This window comes from Sander lucioperca, chromosome 11, assembly GCF_008315115.2.
Source record: "Sander lucioperca isolate FBNREF2018 chromosome 11, SLUC_FBN_1.2, whole genome shotgun sequence".
In the NCBI taxonomy this organism is placed as follows: Eukaryota; Metazoa; Chordata; class Actinopteri; order Perciformes; family Percidae; genus Sander; species Sander lucioperca.
In genome coordinates, this window is record NC_050183.1 from 6,983,963 (window position 1) to 7,004,302 (window position 20,340).

Sequence of the window (20,340 nt, forward strand, 5' to 3'; positions counted from 1 at the left end):
GTCCTGCTGCTCCTCTATTCAATGTCTCTCCAATTAGACCAGACCAAGATAGATTTGTCTTTTCTTATAGTCAGATGGAGGAATGTGCTTAATACACCTGCTTTTTACGTGTGTGTGTGTGTGTGTGTGTGTGTGTGTGTGTGTGTGTGTGTGTGTGTGTGTGTGAGAGACAGAAGAAGGAACAGGCAGAGCGCTGGCAACACTTTTTTTGTTTCACAAGTCAAACAAAATGAATATGAATAAGAAGACAGAGTGAGTAGCTAGTGACATTCAAATGACGTCCTCAGAGTAAAAATTGTGTTTTAGTTGTGATCCTGAATTGAGTGAGTGAATAATGATGATGGTGTCGATGTAATTGACAGTCTACCAAGCGCTCTCTCTCTCTCTCTCTCTCTGGGCTGTGAAACCAAGACTATGTCAAGGGCCTTTATGCAGTCTAGTATCTGTTCAGAGAAGACGAGGTGCTACACTGAGATGAAAGCGGTCCTAATATTAACTGAAGTCACGTAAAATTAAATTTGTTCACTTCCTAGTGAAAGTTACAAAACTGAAAAAGGGTTAAGCTGAAATTTACAAGAACATTTCTCAATTACGAACTGGCAATTTGTCTTTACAAATTGAATTTCAGGCAGACAACCTATTTGTAGGTTCAGTCTGGCATTTGTTCCTGAACAATTCTGGTTAAAGCACTAACCCAAAGTACATGGGGAACACATTCTTCCCACAACTTGCGTAACTCTTGAATCTCCTCAGATGGCATTTAGAATGAAATTACATGTTTCAGAGACAGACAGCGATGGAGGCAGCACCAGGCAGCCAGTAATCTACACAGTTGTAAAGTTGTAAAGACCCTGTTCACTTCCCAGTGAGACAGGCTGACATCATTTTAGGGTGACCTCTTACGACCAGTCCAGAGACAGCGGATGTAAAATAGCCTCCAGGCTAATTCTGGCACATTTTTTCTTTTATGTATTATTAGTGTGCATTGTCCCTGACAAATAAACCTGAAATAAATAAACATACACAATCTAGAGTTATGCCATGAAACTGTGGTATGCAAATAGCAGCCTGTGGGCCAAGTCTGACCTCTCAAACTAAAGTTAAAGTCTCCCAACATCAAACCTTTAAAACAGCAGTGTGACTTTTTAGGAAATACAGCAGTTGCCAGGCAACAAGAGGAGACTCCAGGAAGTTACTGTCCCCAGCTCCCCCCCACCACCACCACCACCAGAGGTGCTGGAAGGCAGATTTTTGTTACCTTTGGACAGAGCCAGGCTAGCTGTTTCCCCCTTTTTCTATCCTTAATGCTAAGCTAAGCTAAGCTAACCGGCTGCTGGCTCCAGCTACATGTTTCCCCTACAGATATCTCATCTGACTCACAAATACTAATTCATATAAACTTGTAACATCTAATAATAAAGTCCTCATATGGAGAAAGATATGCAAAGCGCTGCTGTGGCTGTTTTTTCATTTGCTATTTATTTGACACTTTGGTGCTTGTGCTGGTAAATCCCTCAAAACAACGCAATGCAAATCAACTTTCACCAGAAACCAATGGACGAATTCATTAATTCTTTTAATATTTTTTGTTTTTATTTTTCAATTATATCAAGTCAAGTCATCTTTATTTGTCAATTTCTTCAATATACTAGACATGCAGAGGAATCGAAAGTTCGTTTCTCACCATCCCACGGTGAAGAAGAAAAAATGCACAACAGATAAGACAAGACATTCCTACCATAACAGTAAAAAAAAGTGCTCAAGAGATAGGGACATTTTTCCAAATGTTTTCAACACTAAAACAAAACAATAAACAGCAACAAATTCACAAGACAAGATCACAAGACAAAAACACAAGAATGTCACAAGCAGCAAACATTGTTATATGATGTGGTCTGTTAGTGCAAAAATGCAACAGTGCAACAGCAGCAACTTCAGAATCCAGAGTTTTGTGCAAAAATATGCTATGTACCAAAAAAAAAAAAAAAAATATATATATATCTATATATATAATATTATTATTATTAATTATTATATATCAATTAATGGGATCCTTTATAACCACTCACAAGACAGCTGTGCTCTTCCATATGCCAATGAACAGTGCTGGGAGAAAAATGGCCCATGATTGCACCTAATTGCTGACTCTGTAATACATGTGTTCTAAAATGCCTAGCCCCAGCCAAAGCCATTTTTCTTCATCTTGTTTTTCAGTTAAAATAATGACGTGTTTCTGGTGCTGGATTAAAAACACTGGGGGATGCAGTATTTATATGGCAGTCGGTTTTTATTTTAACAAGCATCAGATGTCTTCTTAGAGGCGTCAGAATCAACCATCAGTGTTGTTGGCAAGAGGAAAGTGTGTGTTCTGTTACAGCCACAGTTTCTCTGCTAATGCTGAGTTATCTTTTTAAACAGTCCATATGGGAGTCTAAAGCAGAGTTAATTTGGAGGAATTGTTTTTGGACTTTTATGATACCAACTAACCAACGTGTCTCTGTCACGGTGTAGAGAAGGTTTGGACCCAAATGCAGTTCAACAAGATTTATTCCAACCAAGAAAAACACTTACAATGAATTGTCCACAGGGCAGCACACAACACGACATAAACCACACCAACAGAAAGCAAGAATCTGACAAGAGACAAGGGAAAACAGAGAGACTAAATACACAGGGTAATGAACACTAACAAGGGACAGGTGATACAACAGGTGGAACAAATCAGGGTGGGGCAGAACAATCAAAAAAGGCGCGAAACAAACAAAGACAGGACGAAAAACCATACAACACAGAAAACCAGACTATCAAAATAAAAACAGGAAACAGAGCAAAACAGAAAAACAAGATTACCACAATAAGACAGAACATGGAACAAAATACCAAAACCATGACAGTCTCCTCTCTTTACCTGGCTACAGGCCAAAGATGTTAAGAATTATTTTCTGGCAAGCAGCTACATTGAATGGATGAGTGTCCAGAGGTGAGGGGCGTGATGTGTACCAGAGAGAAATCAAGAGACTGCAGGTAGTTTGAAATATTATCCCCAATGTTCAGTGCACCAGTGGTCCAGTGTGCTGAATCATCAGTGGCAGAAAGTGAAGTAAAATTAAAGACAAGAAATAATCTATTGCGGGGTTTTAATTTGGACTAGTGCAGTACAAGATCACTACACAATGTAGTGAAACAACCACTCTCACTTTAGCCTCAGTCTTACACTTATATATGTGGTTATACTGGCACAGACACAGATATTAAATCAAGCCCCAAACCTGACTTTTAGAGTCCCTGACCTATAGAAAATCCGCTTTTCAGCTCTGCAGGAGTCTGACTGGGGTGGAAATTACACCATCAGAGGATCTCCCTGTCAATCAATTTATAGATTAGCATCAGCTAAATTATGTACTGTATGCAATCAGCGATCATCCTTCGGTCAGATTTTTAAAGCAATATAAGTGCATCCATCATGTACATCTTTTTGAAATTTGCATAAAGATTATATATATATATATATATATATATATATATATATATATATATATATATATATATATTTATCTTCTTAGATCTTGTATGTAAATATATAAATATAGTATGTGAGAGGCATTAAATGAAGCACAGGGTTTTCTGAGCACACCATGTTTTGTCACTACAGAGTCAGCGCTCAAGCAGCTTCTTGAGCAGTGTTGCCGTCAGAGTTGTATCATTGCCAACAAGCAGTGTGTTGCATTTGGCTTTCATTGTCCACAAGATACCAATCAGAGCTCCAAGCCTAAATGCATTCACCTTTATTGCTGTACATGTAAGAATATACTGTACATACATGTTATAGATCTGGATGTTCTTTCAGACTAGTATCTCACAAATCTCACAAACCTAAGAATTCACCAAATCTCTTCTACATTTCAGAGAGGAATACTCTGCATTTATCTAATAGCTGTTGTTCCTAGTTGCTCTACAGAAAGACGTCACATACGAAAGATGATCATAAGAGTTGCTCCACTATTTATAAAGTATGATTAATTGTTATGGATTAAACAACTGAACAGTATAAAGCTAAAATAAGTAATTGAAATGACATTAAATGCTGCTTACACAATATAGTGATGTAACAATAATTAGTAACAATAATCCAATACAGTTTTTTTCGATTGCTAGACAACAGTGGACACAACTGGAGTAACGTGCAAAACTCTAACTACAGTCTGCACAGCAGCATTTCATGTGGACCAAATTGTAGTTAATTTTTCATTGCTTGAACACAGTTTTCAAAACTCTACAGACTTATCCCATGACTTTAACACAACCTGCACAACACTGTGGATTTGCAGCACTTTGTTCAAATGCTAACACACTGCTGTCAAAACTGCTAACCACACATTCAAAACAGTACGGATTTCAGCCCGGTGCATTTCAAACACTGCTGATTGCAATCGTTTCTTGTTTTAGACTTGTTAGTGAACACATACTGTATATACAGTATATAGGGAAAGCTCATAAAGCCTTTTTTGGAAATAAAGAAACACCAAATAAGAATGAAACAGTTATACATTGTACCGTTTGAGAGAAACAGTGAACAGGTAAAAGAACAAAGATACCAATATGTCCAGGTAAGATGTCTGAGGTTACATACACAGTTGTGAAAATGTGAAAAACACTTCATTTACTATAGTAAAACTGCACACTTACTGTTTTTCATAAAGTAATGGAGGTGTAAGCAATGGGAACACCGTAGGTTTATGGCAAGAGAAGAAATCCAATTTGTTGATAAAAAAACTTGTAAAACTTCTGGACTATTACGTACCTTTAGTTTGTAACATTTCCAGTAATTACGTAAATTACTGTAGACAAAATAAATAATAATAAAAAAAAAAAAAAATATATATATATATATATATATATATATATATATATATATATATATATATATATATATATATATATATTTTTTTTTTTTTTTTTTTTTTTACTGTAGGTAAGCAAACTGAGGATTTTCATTCATTCTTGTTTACCTCAAAACTTGTATAAAATAAAAAAGGAAAGACAATAATTTCACTCTTATAGAAAATATTGGTTAGCATAAAGTCACTTAAATTATACAAACTGTAAAGATGATAAGTTAGTATTTTCTGTGTTGGTGTTTGATGCTAGTGTTTTTACTCTCTGTGTGTTCTGAGTGACAGTGTGTGTTGTCTCAGTGAGGATTTTTCATAGTGTTTGGCTGCGACGCGTGTGAAGAGTTGTGTTGCTTGAAATGAGTTTTGCAGGTGATGTGAACTGTTTAGCTCAGGTGACTGTTGGTAATGCAGACTGTAGTTAGAGTTTTGCACATGTGGCTTCAGTTGTGACCAGTGTCATTTAGCAATCGAAAAAACTGTAATACTGTATAATAAACAATAATATAACACTGGAGCAATTCTGCTGCACAATGATTACTATACATTTTGTTGATAGAGAAGTAACACTTTGAATACAGTACTTTTACTTGTAATTAAATATTCTTACATTATTCTTATTGCTACTTTTTTGTGGAACATCTGGATACTTCTTCCACCACTGCCTGATGTGATTTACAAGCTTCCTCTCAATACCATAAAACATTTATTTATTTATTTATTTTATAATGTGATTAATGTTTTTCTAAACATTTAACTTTGTAATTCAGCTGTGTTCTTGTCTTGCCTGTGATAGATTTTATTAATATAAACGTACTGTATGGAGGCAGTTTGATTATAATATTATGCAACATTTGGTTTTGCATGCTGTATGTGAACTTTTGAGACCTAGAAAGAGTTGGTATGCCTACAACTCATCTCTGCACTGTACTGAATTAATATTTCTCACTCACTCGTCTTTATCTCTCTCTCTCTCTCCCTCCCTCTCTCTCTTCCAACAGATGGCTAATAAATCATTTAGCCAAATCAATTATTCATAATGGCCTAAAAGCAAACATTTACCTAACTGACACATAAACCAATATGCAGGCTGATACTCAACTGATTCACATAAAGCCAAGCCAGTATCTCAGGCTGTCGATATAAGGAGCAATAACATTTGATCTTGCAATAACAACTTTAATATTTTGAATGTAGAGGGATCAGTGTTTGAATGAGTGTGTGTGTGTGTGTGTGTGTGTGTGTGTGTGTGTGTGTGTGTGTGTGTGTGTGTGTGTGTGTGTGTGTGTGTGTGTGTGTGTGTGTGTGTGTGTGTGTGTGTGTCAGAGAGAGAGAGAGAGTAAAAAGGCTGAGGGGGGAGTTAAAAATGAGAAAGCACACTGTGGGAGGCAGAGAGGCTTATATTAACTAAACCAACCAGAGAAGCACTGTAGGAGTTGCTCCACACAATTCCTTAATCTGTCAAGACAATCCGCTGTACACACACCACCCACTGTACTGTGGGCCACAAGAGCAGTTATATGAATTCATCGGCCTGCAGATTCACAGGTCTTCAGAATGTGGGGAATGTATGAGAGGTCAGATTGTAGTGTACGGAAGTGTAGGTGCTAAACTTCAGAGGAAATGTTGACAACTCACTGTGTGGCATGTAACATCAGTTGCCCTAAACAAACTTTATCAATGCTCAAAACTGAAATGTTGTTAAATCAATTCCACAAAACTCAAAATCTGCATTCACAGTATTTAATGTTCACCTCAGTACAATATTGTACTATGGACAAACACACACAGTTGTCAAGTTTTCTTTTTCTCATTCAGAAAAGATTGTGGCCCTGCACCTAAAATCTTCTAAAAAATGTATGAACTGCAGAAGAACTTCTTATTCAGATCTCTTTCACTAAACTATCACATGTGAATACAACAACTAAGCCTTTTGTGGGAGCTTGTGACGAGCAGATTTTCCATTCCACAATTTATGATCAGAAAATAACTGAATACAGCCTGAAGCTTTAGAAGATATCAGCAACACAGCCAACAGTAAGGGAATAAGCCAACAAATCAATGTGTAACAAAACATTTAAATACAAAACAATATTGTTAAAAAACCGTCAACAGGGTGGATGGACAGAGAAAGAATAACAACATCATCCATTGGTGGGAAACCCGCTGTCAATCTTTCATAGTATTACACCATGATCCCCCTAAAAAACAAAATAAGGGAGGAAATTTCCTCTGCATAAAAGTTTACTATCTTTAGTTATTGTTTAGTCTGTGCAATTACCATTGTTGAGTTGCACAGTGTTATACAGTAATAGTTAATACCCAACTGTTTTTATCCAGCTCATGTTGTGTGTCTCCCCATACTGCTACTGGATTATTTCCTCCTGATGCAGTCTACTGCAGGTCATGCTGCTGGATTGTACACACTGAAACATTCATGACTATATACTTATATTATATGTATTATACTTATATTGCTTTTTATCCCAGACATCAACTTCCCAAGATCAAATCAGTATCACCGAATAGCTTGTACAGAAGTCCTCAAACTAAGACATAGAAATCACCATAATAGACCTTTTTCACAGCAGACATTTTGACATGTCATTGCAGGAAAAGCACAAGTGTAAAAGTGCCCATGCTGGCTTACTGGGGTAGCTCGATTTATTGTGGGTTTTCAGCCAACAGTGAATGTGCTGAAGGTTCGCCTGATATGTACTATTTTTTGTCCCCTTGCACTACATGTGATTATGCTCTTGTCCATATCATTTACTGGTATGTCAGTACTGTACTCTGTATTCTACCTATGCTATTCACTTTTTTTTGGCTTGTAAGCACTAAAAATGAACCACTACTCTCTCACCCCACCGTAACTGTATTTTCAGTGTTAAGCAATTCAGAAGTTATTTTGTCTTTTGTTTGATTTGATCCATTCCATTTCATCATCAGAAAAGTCAGAGAGGCTGATAAGCCTATATAGTGTCATAAAATAAAGGTTTAGATTAGAGAACAATAAAAAAGTAGACATATCTCTAATAGTATTAACATCATATTGTGATACACCAAAATGATCCTGGAACCACTGAGCTGAGAACCAGAGGTGTACATAATACATGCTGTGGAATTTATATCTCTACAATAGTCAGGTGCGCTCACATCATATTAGTTAGCAGCTTGACAGTGACATGGAGCATAAGTCACAACGTTATCAGTATCGTGGCATGACGGTTGTCGCAACAGATTTGTCACGCCGCAGCAAGCTGTCAGTTCTGCAGGGTATGTCATTGTTACTCTTATTATGGCTGACAACTCTGACCAGAGCATCAGCCCAGTTCACTACACTGTGTATCTCACATAACGCCTGTAGATATGTGCAGGGTGAACGAAGAAGTGTTTCTGTGCAACAGCTCCCGGTGACTAAAAATGACTTGATTAACTTGTAGATGCACTAGGCACCTGTCAGATGTGTGATGTCTCAGGGATCATTTAGGGTGTCCATGAAGTGATGGCCAATCCAAGACCCTCTCATCCCCATCATGCCCCAACTGTAACTCAAAGGTTTCTTTACAATGTAGCTTAGTTTGGAGAGAGAAGAAAATAAAGAAATTGGGAGAGATGTGGGAACTATAGCAATGCACCAATTGACTGTACCAATAGAAAGCTACAGGTAGGGTGCCTGGTTAGCACACCTGGTAGAGTGGGCACCCATATATAGAGGTTTACTCCTCCTTTTGCTGCATGTCATTCCCCTTCTCTCTCCCCTTTCAAGTCTAAGCTGTCCTATACAAAAAAAGGCCTAAAATGCCCCCCCAAAAAAGAAAGCTACAGGAAATGACGTTTATAAAAAATGTTTATCTTTATCATTTTTGTTCATTTCATTTATACAGTCTATACTGTCATCATGACCACTGAGGTTTCCTTATAAATAAAATGTTTAACATCACGTACTGTAAGAGATTTAATTTCAATCATAAAATAGACCTAACATTATACCAACAACAAATAAATAACTCAATTGTCCTTCACTGGGGAGAATGTAAAACTACAGGGAGGAAATAAACTTCCAAATCTTTCATTTGCGCCAAATCAGCCATGTGTTGTGCTTCCCTTGGTTGATTTACATCTGCCAGTTTCCGTGGCCAACCTTCACCTTCCCCATCTCGGTCATACAGAGGGGTGCCAATGTCCAGACGGCAGCAGTGTGAGGCATAGCTGTCATGATGATGATCGGAAAGCACTGTGATAGAAGGAAGTGGGAAGGTTACTGGATATTTAGGCAATATATTCAAATAAATTCATGAAATATTTCTCATTTCTGCCTGGACTGTGTATGTAAATGCTATTCCTCTTCTTTGATCGAGAATGTCCCATTCCTCCTGACCAAAACAGCTTATAAGAGGCTTGTTTAACCAAGAGGTTAATAATAAATCAGTCAGGAGATAGCAGGTAAACACTTTTATTTATTTTGTCGGTGAGAGAACCAAATATAAGAACCAACTGAAAGAGGAGAAGGGAAGAGACCAGAGAGGCCTCTTGTGTTGTACATTGGCAATCAGACCAGACATGGTACACCTGAAGAGAAAGGACAGACAAATTTAAAAAGTTTATATTTATACACAGATAAATTGACATTAGAGCTTTTCTGTCTGTGCATATTTCAATATACATCTACACATAAAGAGAATATCTTTACATCTAGCCAATCAAAACAATTTATTTTCAGTATGTATTTGCAGGCTTTAGCAGCAGCTGCCACTGTTCTCTTAGCGTGACGGTGATAGTGACGTCTAGATACAAAAAAAGCACAGACACAAAAAAAGCACAGACTGAGAACCAGCAGCAAACATGATCTTTCTAGCTGTAATGTATCTTTGTTATTTGCAAGCATGACAACATACAGCTGACAAAAAAACCTTTACATGATTTCTGTCTGCAAAAAAGAATGAGTTTGATTGGATGTTAAGAGCAAAACTTAACTTCTGCAAACAGTAGTTTTTAGAAAACGGAGCCCAGGACATCCACTGAATTACAGCGGACTAAATGAGGAAGCCATTTTTAGACCTCTATCCCTTTTGTCTCCATAACAACTAAAGAGCAGCCAGGACTAACTAATGGTCTGAAGAAAGATTGAGAGATGGAGGAAGTGGGGGATGAAATGACAGAGGTGGCGGGAGGCAGCAGAGGAAGTGATTGAAGTAAAAGGAGGAAAGGAGAAAAGAGTTGGGACTGGAGTGAAAAAGGGAAAGGGGAGAAAATCCAAAGAGGTTTGAAACTCATGAGGATAATTCTATTTCTGTATATTTGTGTGGATGATGGTGAGCTATTTTAGTCTTTCTCACACCTCATATTCTCTCTCTCTCTCTCTCTCTCTCTCTCTCTCTCTCTCTCTCTCTCTCGCTCTCTTTCTTTCTTTCTTTCTTTCTTTCTTTCTTTCTTGTGTTAATTAAATCAGATGACGCTCTGTGTCTCCTAACACAGACAGGACTAATTCTCACCACTATATCACCGGAATGTAAATGGGTCTATGTCGCTGTTTTTCTACCTGTGTGATGATCAAGTATGCTATCTTAGAGCAAATGACAGTACTGGGCATAAAGATGGTTCTTTAACATTGTACTGCACATAAATCATGTACTCAAATACAGTAACTGCAATCCTTTTACATAATCCACCTATCACCCTTAGAAAGTCTTCTTTTATATGTTGTTGCCTTCATTTTAGTTATCTTTATGATCAAAGTGAAGTGTAAGTACAATTATTTAGCTGTCATTGGGTTTTAACTGGCCAGAAGAACAATGTGCATTCATGTACAGTATAAATTTAAGTTTTTGAGTTGGGAGAGGGTAAATCTTATGATACTCTTCAGAGTCTTGACAAAAACCTTTCCTCAACACCCTTTTCGTTATTTTTCTTTTGTTTGTACATTTCATTTCTCCATCCGTCTCTGCGTGAAAGGGGAATAAATGTGTGTTCAGGTCAGTGGAAAATGGATGAAGAGAGTCAGAGGTGCAAGTATAATTGGGAGGGGGGTTGTAAAAACAAAATTGGTGGAGGAAGAGGGAGTTGAGAGAAAAGAGGTTTAGGGATGAAGGGCAAGATATGACGGTATAGAGAGGAGAGAGAGAAAAGGAAAGCAGGAGGGCAGACTAATGAGGTGCCTCATCAGTCTGAGGGCTGAAGGCCACAGAGGTGTATTTAGAGGGCGGGGGAATAGAGGAGACAAAACAAGACAAAGTAAAAATGGAACTTTTGTAGGACTCAGGCTTTGTGTAGCAGATACAAGGTTGATGTGTTTGCGACATGTGTGTGCATATGCAAGCTTCATGTCTCTCCAGCCTGAGGGTGTCCTGCCTTCCCTTGAAGGAGCTGCTTTCTTTGTTCTCCTCCTAAATAGCAGTTGTCACAGCCATCCTCCCACACACAGCAAAACAGCCGAAAGCCCCCAAAAGCATCCCTGTTGTTTTCTCTGTTTTCTCTCTGCGTGCTGGAGACCCTCACATCCTCACACTCCATATCTGTGCACTGCAGCCATCCTCCAACACTGTGTCCTTACTGTGTTTGTGTGTGTGTGTGTGTGTGTGTGTGTGTGTGTGTGTGTGTGTGTGTGTGTGTGTGTGTGTGTGTGTGTGTGTGTGTGTGTGTGTGTGTGTGTGTGTGTGTGTGTGTGTGTATGTGAAAGCCCCATTTTTGATGCCGCTCGGCAACATATTATAAAGCATAAAGTCGTAGCGTTCATGAGCATCTGCAAGACAGTGACAATTCTGCTCAGTGACTGTGTTTCTGTCTGTGTTTACCTCTGTAGGATCCTTGCCGCAGCAGGGGCACATATGAACATCTCAGTGGACCTGAGGACCCTGAGGGCGGTGCGAGTGCTCCGACCCCTCAAACTGGTCTCAGGCATCCCCAGTGAGTACCACATATCAAAATCTTTTCTTTGCTAAAGAGTTGAAGGGGTCGAGTAAAAACATATCTCTCGCTCCCCAAGCGGTATCTAGCCATTAAGAAGAAGTTTTAACCTCTATGTGGTCCTCAGCACAAACTTGAAAAATATATTTTTAAAAATGTGATTCTAAATCTATTTTTCAGAAACAGTGTCCCTGTTTCACCACAATGCACACTCCCAACAGCTAGATACACTTGATAATGATAAATTGTAGTTTGGTCCAATTACTGTCATCAGAATACCGTGTTAAAATAAAGGTTGAATTAATTAATGAATCAGTGATGTCCTCTATTAAATTCCAGGCCAATATCAGCATGAGGTATTGGTCTAACCGTAGAGATAGGACTGCACATGATGATTAATGATTATTTTTAATATAGATTGATCTGCTGGGTATTGTTGCAATTATTTTTTCATTAATTTGGTTTGTAAAATATCAGAAAAAAAGTGAGAAAAAAAATCACAATTTCTCGTAGCCCAAGCTAACATCTCCAGAATGGTTGTTTTTCTTACCAACCATATCCAAAGATATTCAGTCATCATATACAGTCATCAGACAACAAGCAAATATTCACATTTGAGAAACTGGAACCAGTGAATCTTTGACATTTTGCTGAAATTACTTGAATGATTAATTGATTAACAAAATAGTTTCTGGTGATCAATTAATCGACAGCTCTACTTGAAGATGTTATTTTTTTCAATCATTGTGAAGTGAGGTTGAAACATTACATTTTATTACACACGTGTCACAAATTTGTACTGTAAGAAGTGCATTTTCACTTTAACTCACTGAGTGCTCTACTTCCAGGTCTCCAGATTGTCCTGAAGTCTATAATGAAGGCCATGGTTCCTCTGCTGCAGATCGGCCTGCTGCTCTTTTTTGCCATCCTCATGTTTGCCATCATCGGCCTGGAGTTTTACAGCGGCAAACTGCACTACACCTGCACGCCACAGCCTGGAATACTGGGTACAGACACGTTCATTGTATATCTCTCTATAGCACACAGGTATATGCTGCAAATTACAGACAGTATATGCAAAGTGATTCTTACATATGCAGATGTATATCTGTACAGAATATGTACAATGGAGCAGTTAAGTTTGTGCCCTACGTATAGTACATAACCACAGATGTACAGATATTTCCATCCAGTATTTTACACAGACAGGAAGTAAAAGAGATTGAAATATAGAAGTGTGTGTTAGGATTTTAGTCCACATAAGTAACTGGTAAATCCATTAGTTATTTGTACTAATTCAGTGTTTAAGTTCAGATACACACATTTACAGGCACATATACACATGCACTGATTCATACTACTTAAATTCTTCTCTTCTGTGAAGTCTTCACTACACATATTATACGTGTCTGGCCAGACAGGAATGTAAACTGCATCTTGACTGGTTGGCGGAGGCATACAACCGCAAGGTGGTAATTCTGGTTCATCTTGAGGCAAGATCTGATTTAAATTGCATTTTACAACAGGAAATTGTTTCAACACCTCTGCCACATACTAATGGCATGGATAAAACAACAGAGAGCAGTTTGTAGAAAGGGCCTGAAATGGTTGTGAATAATTTATAAATGCAAACAGATAAAAGACTAATTTTAGAACTATTTTTGACAACAAACTGCGTCACGGAACGTAAAAGCAAAGAGTCAGGACTGAGCTCATTCTGTTGCTGTTGTTATTGAGTGTGTAGCTAATGTATGTGTGTGGCTGTGAGTCGTGTACATAGTTCTTTAGGTAGTAGCTCCATTGTCGTAATCACAAATGCATACACACAATGGCACGCCAGGCTGCACCTGCAGGCTTGATCAAACCAAACTGGCAGTGTTGTTCTTATAATTAAAACCAACAATGTGGTGAGCTGCAATAGCTCATTGTACATTCACAGCTGTCATTAACCTCCAAGCTATTCCAGTCACAAAGAAGCTGAATGGACAGTTAGATAATGCAGACGCACTGAAGGGAGTATTTTCTGTCTCTGAATGGTCACGTTACTGTTCAGACAGGCGCTATGCTGCTCATCTGTTTTATAGAGAGGCTTCTTTCATTCAGTTTGACTCTAATTCAATGCATGATAACTTTCCAGTCATTCATTAAACAGGCAAGGTTTGTTGTCTGTTGTTGGCAACTTTGGTCTTATGTAAGACACATAACACCCCTCTCCCTCTCTCTGTTCAGAAAACGAGACAGTGGACTCTTCTGAGTACGAGGTCCCGTGTGGCGTGCGTCAGTGTCCTGCCAAATACACTTGCGGCGATACTTGGATTGGCCCTAATGACGGCATCACTCAGTTTGACAACATCCTGTTTGCTGTCCTCACTGTCTTCCAGTGCATCACCATGGAGGGATGGACCACTGTACTCTACAATGTAAGACAGCTCACACACACAAATGTGCCACTCATAATATTTCTCTGGATGGCTGCAAATTATTAAGGTGCAGCAGTGTTTTGTCGACTCCATTAACCCGAAAGCACCAAGCAGCTTTGGCTCCAGCCTTCTGATGGTAGATGAGTGGAGGTCTGCAACCCCTGCACCTTCCTCTCTCATACGGTCTGCCTGTGGATGGAGACATGGGGACGGGGGTTACTGGCTTGTGATTTTAGTGTAGAAACTGCTCAGTTGATTCCTGTTTTGCTCTCAGCTTGCCATTTTTATTCCATCTATGTTAAGAAATGTATAACCTTCTGCAACATGCTGCACCGGCTGAATTGAGATTAGACTGCCCACCTACTAGTTATAAAATATAGCACTGAATCTCTTAGAAATGCAATCTTGGATTAATGTACTGTGTGAATATGATAGATTGAAAATTGTCCTTTTTGCTTCTGTTAATCCATGTTTTGTATAGTTTCTTTTATCTGGATCCTTACCGTTTAGCCGAAAACTCTTATTTTTATTCCTCCATGTTCCTGGATATATTGTATCATTTGTATATGTTGTGAGCAACAGTGTGTAGTTTTGTCATCCTGCTTGACTGACATCATCAATTCCTCCTGGTCCACATCACAGAGCAGTGATTGTTTAAAGATTGTTTCAGAATAAGAGTGGGCTGAGACTTAAATGCTGTTGCTCTGTAAGATTAGCACAAGTCAAGGAAACTGAATGTTTTTATGCTCAAAGACTCTTAGTCCAGTAGCAAAAGTTAGAGTCATGTTTTGAATTCCCCTACAGTTATTACAAACAAACCAGGAGAATACTGCATCATGTTTGTAATAAGTACATTAACTCATAACAATGCTATTGTTTTGCTGTAGAGTTAACTGTCAGACAAGGATGAGGTGCTGCAATGTGCTTCATGAGCATCTGTGTCTCACACACACACACACACACACACACACACACATTACGTATTATGTAGACAGAAAGGCAGGCAGTGGCACCATTTGCTAATTTGATATATCTGTTGCCTGCATGACCATCCAACAAATCAAGTCCAATCATGTCCACCTCTGGTTGCAGCTGAATTAGATCCTGTCCAGATAGGGACGCTATACGAAATCCTGCCCTTGTAAAACTAGAGTAGCATATTTCACACAAAAAAACAACAACATATATCTCATTCTGCTCATAAAGGCCTGGTGCTGGAAATTTGCAAAGTCACCGTTTTGAATGGATAAATTATGCCTCGTGCAGTGCTGCTATCAGATCAACTGGTCTCTCAATTTAGTTTGCATTATTTTAGACGAGACTGGACCATTTTGTAAACGTTTGAGCATTATACAATACAAATACAAGATACAATATACAATACAAAATTTAGTATCTGGTATTGCCTCAGATTTGAAGGAAATTTGTATGTAAAAAGCTTTTACACTAGACATTTTTTGAGTGTTTCAGGCTCAATTTTTGATTTCAAACCAATAAAGAAACACACTACTCAAAGTCGAAAGTGCTCTGAAGAGCCGAAATTTGATCAACAGAAGATTTATTAGGATAAAAAATAATAGCCGTAACATTTCCGCAAGGCCAAAAACACTGAATTTATCAAAAAACTCCTGAGCATGAAATTCTCTCAGTAAAGCAACAATCATAAGCATACACTCGCAAACTGCTGTGCCAAGGTGTAATTTTCGGTCAGCTGCCTGCTCTTTTAGTTTTTATTGAGATGGATGAAAGTAGAGATGCAATACTCTGTTTCTATATTGGCTTCATACAGTAGCTTCTCCCGTGCAGAGTACCTGTACTTTACTCTCCTCCACACTCTTACTGTGAGGCCAGAGTGGATCAACACACATGATGGCTCTGACCGATGCCCTGCCTGCATTCTGACTTGAACCTTCAGCAGCCACCCAAACACCTACACTTGCGTTTTTCCGTCTAGTATCCCAATGGCAGAGTTTGCTCCAGCCAGATATGATTTTACTGACTTTAGAATTTATGTTGATGTTTCAGACCGACGATGCCTTGGGCCCCAACTGGAACTGGCTCTACTTCATCCCTCTCATCATCATCGGCTCTTTCTTTGTCCTGAACCTGGTCCTGGGAGTCCTTTCTGGGTAGGTTCACATTGAAGTTCACTCCAGGTTCATTTTAAACTCATCAAGGTGTCAGCCTTTTGTGATGGAGATTTATGGGGCTTTGTCCCAGTTAAGGGGCTGCCTATTTGTGTCTAAAAATGCAGCCGTCTTCCTGCCAAATTTGCAGGACACAACTGGTGTTGCATATTCTTGGTGGAAGTTAGTTACCATTGCAATCCATAGCATGGTGGTCAGTTATTTAATGGTACATTCAGGTGGTCCTTTTTTAACCTATTGTGTGATGCATGTACATTTTTTGACTTTATGCATTGATGAGGACTGCTTGGAGATGGTGGAGAGGCTTGAGAAAACTCCCACTAGAAAACTGCTGCAAAGTGCTCAGGGATCTCATTGTGGCCTTATGTCCCACAGATGACAACGGGATTAACTTAACTGACAAGGGGCCACACTCAAATGCACCATTAGTTTTTGTCTCTGTCGATGTAGACTGAATCTTTTGTTGAGTGGGCACAGGTTCCTTAAAATGGGCTGCAGCTACACAGTCAGCTGGTTTTGTTGTCTGAAGCCAAACATCACACTAAGTTGCTTTTTCACTGGTGGTGTGGCTGGCAAACTACCTACTGTCAAGCCAAACTGTTCTGTTTCAGTATATATAAGTTAATTGGTATTATAGAAAGTTAATTGGTAATACAGTATCTCCACAGTGAGAGAGAAGAGAACTCCTTTGCCTCTTTTCCTCTCCTCTCCTCTCCACTCCTTTGAAGGAAGAGCTTAGTTTAAGACGATAGCTTTTTCCCCAGGTGATTGTCTCCAAGAGGAATTATTTATGGGACTATAAATATCTGTACACACGAAGAGTAAATAAACAATTCTGTGGTTTGATTTTGTTCTGCAGGGAATTTGCCAAGGAGAGGGAGAGGGTGGAAAACCGCAGGGCCTTCATGAAACTGAGACGCCAACAGCAGATTGAGAGAGAGCTCAACGGCTACCGGGCCTGGATCGACAGAGCAGGTGGCTTTAGTCATACCCACGGCACAGAGAGGATTTGGATTTGGCTCTTGATAAGAAAAGCTTAATCGATATTTCACTTTAAGCTTTAGGACTAACCTGTTAATTGTGGAACATAGGACTATGTGATGTTTTCTTTTAGCTGTTTGTTCCACCACAATTGAGATATAGACATAGTTACAAAAGATGTCAATATATCTCTTTCCATCTGAGCCATCACCGGCTGCTCATTTCTGACTGTGGTTTGTTGTTGTTTGCTTTCCAGAGGAAGTGATGCTCGCAGAGGAGAATAAGAATTCAGGACCTTCTGCCCTTGATGGTAAGTTAGCAGAGATGTTTTTCCTGGTTTCCTTTTGCGCATTGTCTTTCTGCTGTCCTCGCATTGCTTTCCATTCTGTCTCTCTTCTACTGAATCAGTTTAATGCTGGCATGTACACCTGATGCAAACATGCTTTATAAAGGCTATTCAATCTTATGCTTTCGGAGTCTGTATTATGTATTTGTCTGTTATTCTAGGTTGACACAGTATTTTTTTAAATACAGATATAGGAATAAAAACTCTTTCCAGTGAAGTTAAATTACAATTTCAATCTGATTGATCATTTTTAGCAATGCTAGCAGCACGCAATGGCAGTGTCAGATGATCAGTTGGCCCACCACTTTTGGATGGATTGCCATAAACCTTTGTTCAAACATTCCAGGTTCCTAAAGGATGAATCCTACAGACTTAGGTGATGCGCTAACTTTTCATTTAGTGCCGCCATCAAGTCAACATTTTAATTTGTCCGATACTTTGATTTGTCACCAAATACCTGCAAAACTAATGACATTCACATCAGCCTCAGCTTTCCTTACCTGTGCTAATTTGGAAATGCTAACATGCTAACCTAATGCGATCAACATGGTAAACATATTCCCTGCTTAACATCAGCATGTAGTCACAGTCAAATGTACCATAAGTTATGTAAGCATTTCTATAAAAGCCCAGTATTAATGTTAAATGATGTTGTGACTAATCATTAGGCCCCGCAGTGGGTATCAGGCTTTGCTGTCACAAATCTTAGCATTGTCATTGTGAACATGTTAGCACGCTGCCTAGCTCAAAGCATTGTTGTGTCTACAGCCTCACAGAGCCACTGGCGTGGTTGTAGTCTCTTAGTCTTGTTGAAATTTCACTGCTGCGCTGGAAAATTTTAAAAATAATTGAAAATTGACACCCCATTGCAACAACAACAAAATAAGTACAGTATAGTACTGTATATCAGTTCAGGACATATTGTATTGAGTGCACATGCACAGATCACTTTACATTATTACATCTCTCTACAACTTTCAATGTCACATAGAGAGATTTAGCACTGATAGTGGAAAACCTGCCACTAGACCCACAGACATTTATCTGTAAGTGCCTGCTCTGACCCACTCAACTCTACTTTGACCTTTCCTCCTCGCTAAACCAGCAGGGCTTTTATTAAATGTTGATTGATTGGCAGCTCTCAGGAGCCTCCCAGAGTGGAGTACAGGTGGTGCTTATGGTGAGAACCGTCCTCTGTTCTGCTCTTTACCTCACCAACTTCACCAACTCATTTGCAACGCACACATGCTGCCACTCAAAAGCACGCATACAAATACTTTAACATAGAAAAAGGAGAACAGAAAAAGGAGAAAATCCTTGTTCAAGTATGTTTCTGTCACTTGAGGAACAAAGACACTCTGACAAGATAAAAATAAATCTACATGATGCAAATCTAAAAACACATAGTGGCTCCAGCTGTTGTGATTGAAATAAATGCGGAAGCTTTGATTAGAAAGAAAGTTGGCGCACTGCAGTTGCCTTAGCAACCATTGGTCTGAAAAGGCAGCAGCATGCATGTGCTTGTGTGTGTGTGTGTGTGTGTGTGTGTGTGTGTGTGTGTGTGTGTGTGTGTGTGTGTGTTGACATACCTTGAGCAAACACTCCTGTGTGCGTGAAATGGCATCTGTGTGTGTTTGATCAACAGCTTATTAAAAAAGGTCCCTAAGCTAATATTGAAGTGCAAGTAGATTCAAAAATCCAGAGGAAGCAGGAAGGTGCGAGTGGGGGTGGGATAGTATGAAAGGTAATCATAAACACATCAGTCAGCAAAAAGGTCAAAACATACTCCTCACACTCACTTCGGCATGTGTGCACTGCATGGCGTGCCCGCTGATACTGTATTGCAGCTACTCAAATAAGAGAAATGCATGGACCGCCAAGTCGCCGCAGAGCATGGTTTGCCATGACGAAGATCGTAAAACAGAAGCAGAAGGTTTGCATTCAGTTTGGATCATTGCACAAACATTAAATGATCATTTGTATCTTATTCAACTGCAGTGTTAATGAGCTCAACTTTTCCTCTCAGCTAAAACTTCACAGACATTAGCTTGTCAGGCTGATGATCCTCATTGTGATTTCTTTTGATCATTTGCTTCATAATCTATCCATTGCATTATAAATTCCCACACTGCCTGGTTCTACCTATTAGTGTCTTAAAGATGCATGGGTGGTCATACACAAGGCAGTTTTTTGGGCCACATTTAAATACTGCCAGCAAAAACTCAAAAAACTTGTCACTAATTCAGCACACTGTGCAAAAAGTAAACTGTTTTGTGGTCATGTTGCCCAGAAGTCGGCTTTGTGTCACTAGTATCCTCACAGTATGTTCCCTCCTATTGGTTATACAGTTTGGACATTTTGTTCTGGGACTTTTTATGTTCACCCTGCTCTGTCTGCAGTGTTAAAGAGAGCCACCACCATCAAGAGGAGAGGGATGGATGTGGTGCATCGAGGGCAACCAGGGGAGGAACAATATAGTGACATTTCCTCTGTGGGTGAGTGGGAGTGTGGACAGGCTCATGAATATGGGCACCTAAAGTGTATAAAGCATACTCCAGTAGTGCACACTGAGCTCTGGTGCAGCCGTAGAAAAACAGTTTAAGATTTGCAGTGGAACAGGAACATGCTGTACAGGCACTGTTAGTTAG

The 20,340-nt window shown here is 39.1% G+C and overlaps 1 protein-coding gene across 10 annotated transcripts in view; it reads left to right on the forward strand.

Moving 5' to 3' along the window:
- Positions 1–20,340, forward strand: part of LOC116055307 (voltage-dependent R-type calcium channel subunit alpha-1E) — a 99,648-nt gene that overhangs the window by 54,372 nt on the left and 24,936 nt on the right. For 8 of the 10 annotated variants that reach the window (XR_004898806.1, XM_036007281.1, XM_036007280.1 and 5 more), the window contains 8 exons: positions 11,695–11,798; positions 12,647–12,805; positions 14,028–14,218; positions 16,244–16,347; positions 17,225–17,340; positions 17,603–17,656; positions 18,831–18,872; positions 20,092–20,187. Coding sequence is in view for 9 of the 10 variants with exons in the window: in XM_036007281.1 (XP_035863174.1) it covers positions 11,695–11,798; positions 12,647–12,805; positions 14,028–14,218; positions 16,244–16,347; positions 17,225–17,340; positions 17,603–17,656; positions 18,831–18,872; positions 20,092–20,187 (866 nt within the window). In the remaining variant the exon portion in view is untranslated. The remainder of the gene's footprint in view (positions 1–11,694; positions 11,799–12,646; positions 12,806–14,027; positions 14,219–16,243; positions 16,348–17,224; positions 17,341–17,602; positions 17,657–18,830; positions 18,873–20,091; positions 20,188–20,340) is intronic. The other 2 variants (XM_036007282.1, XM_036007284.1) reach the window with 1 other exon arrangement.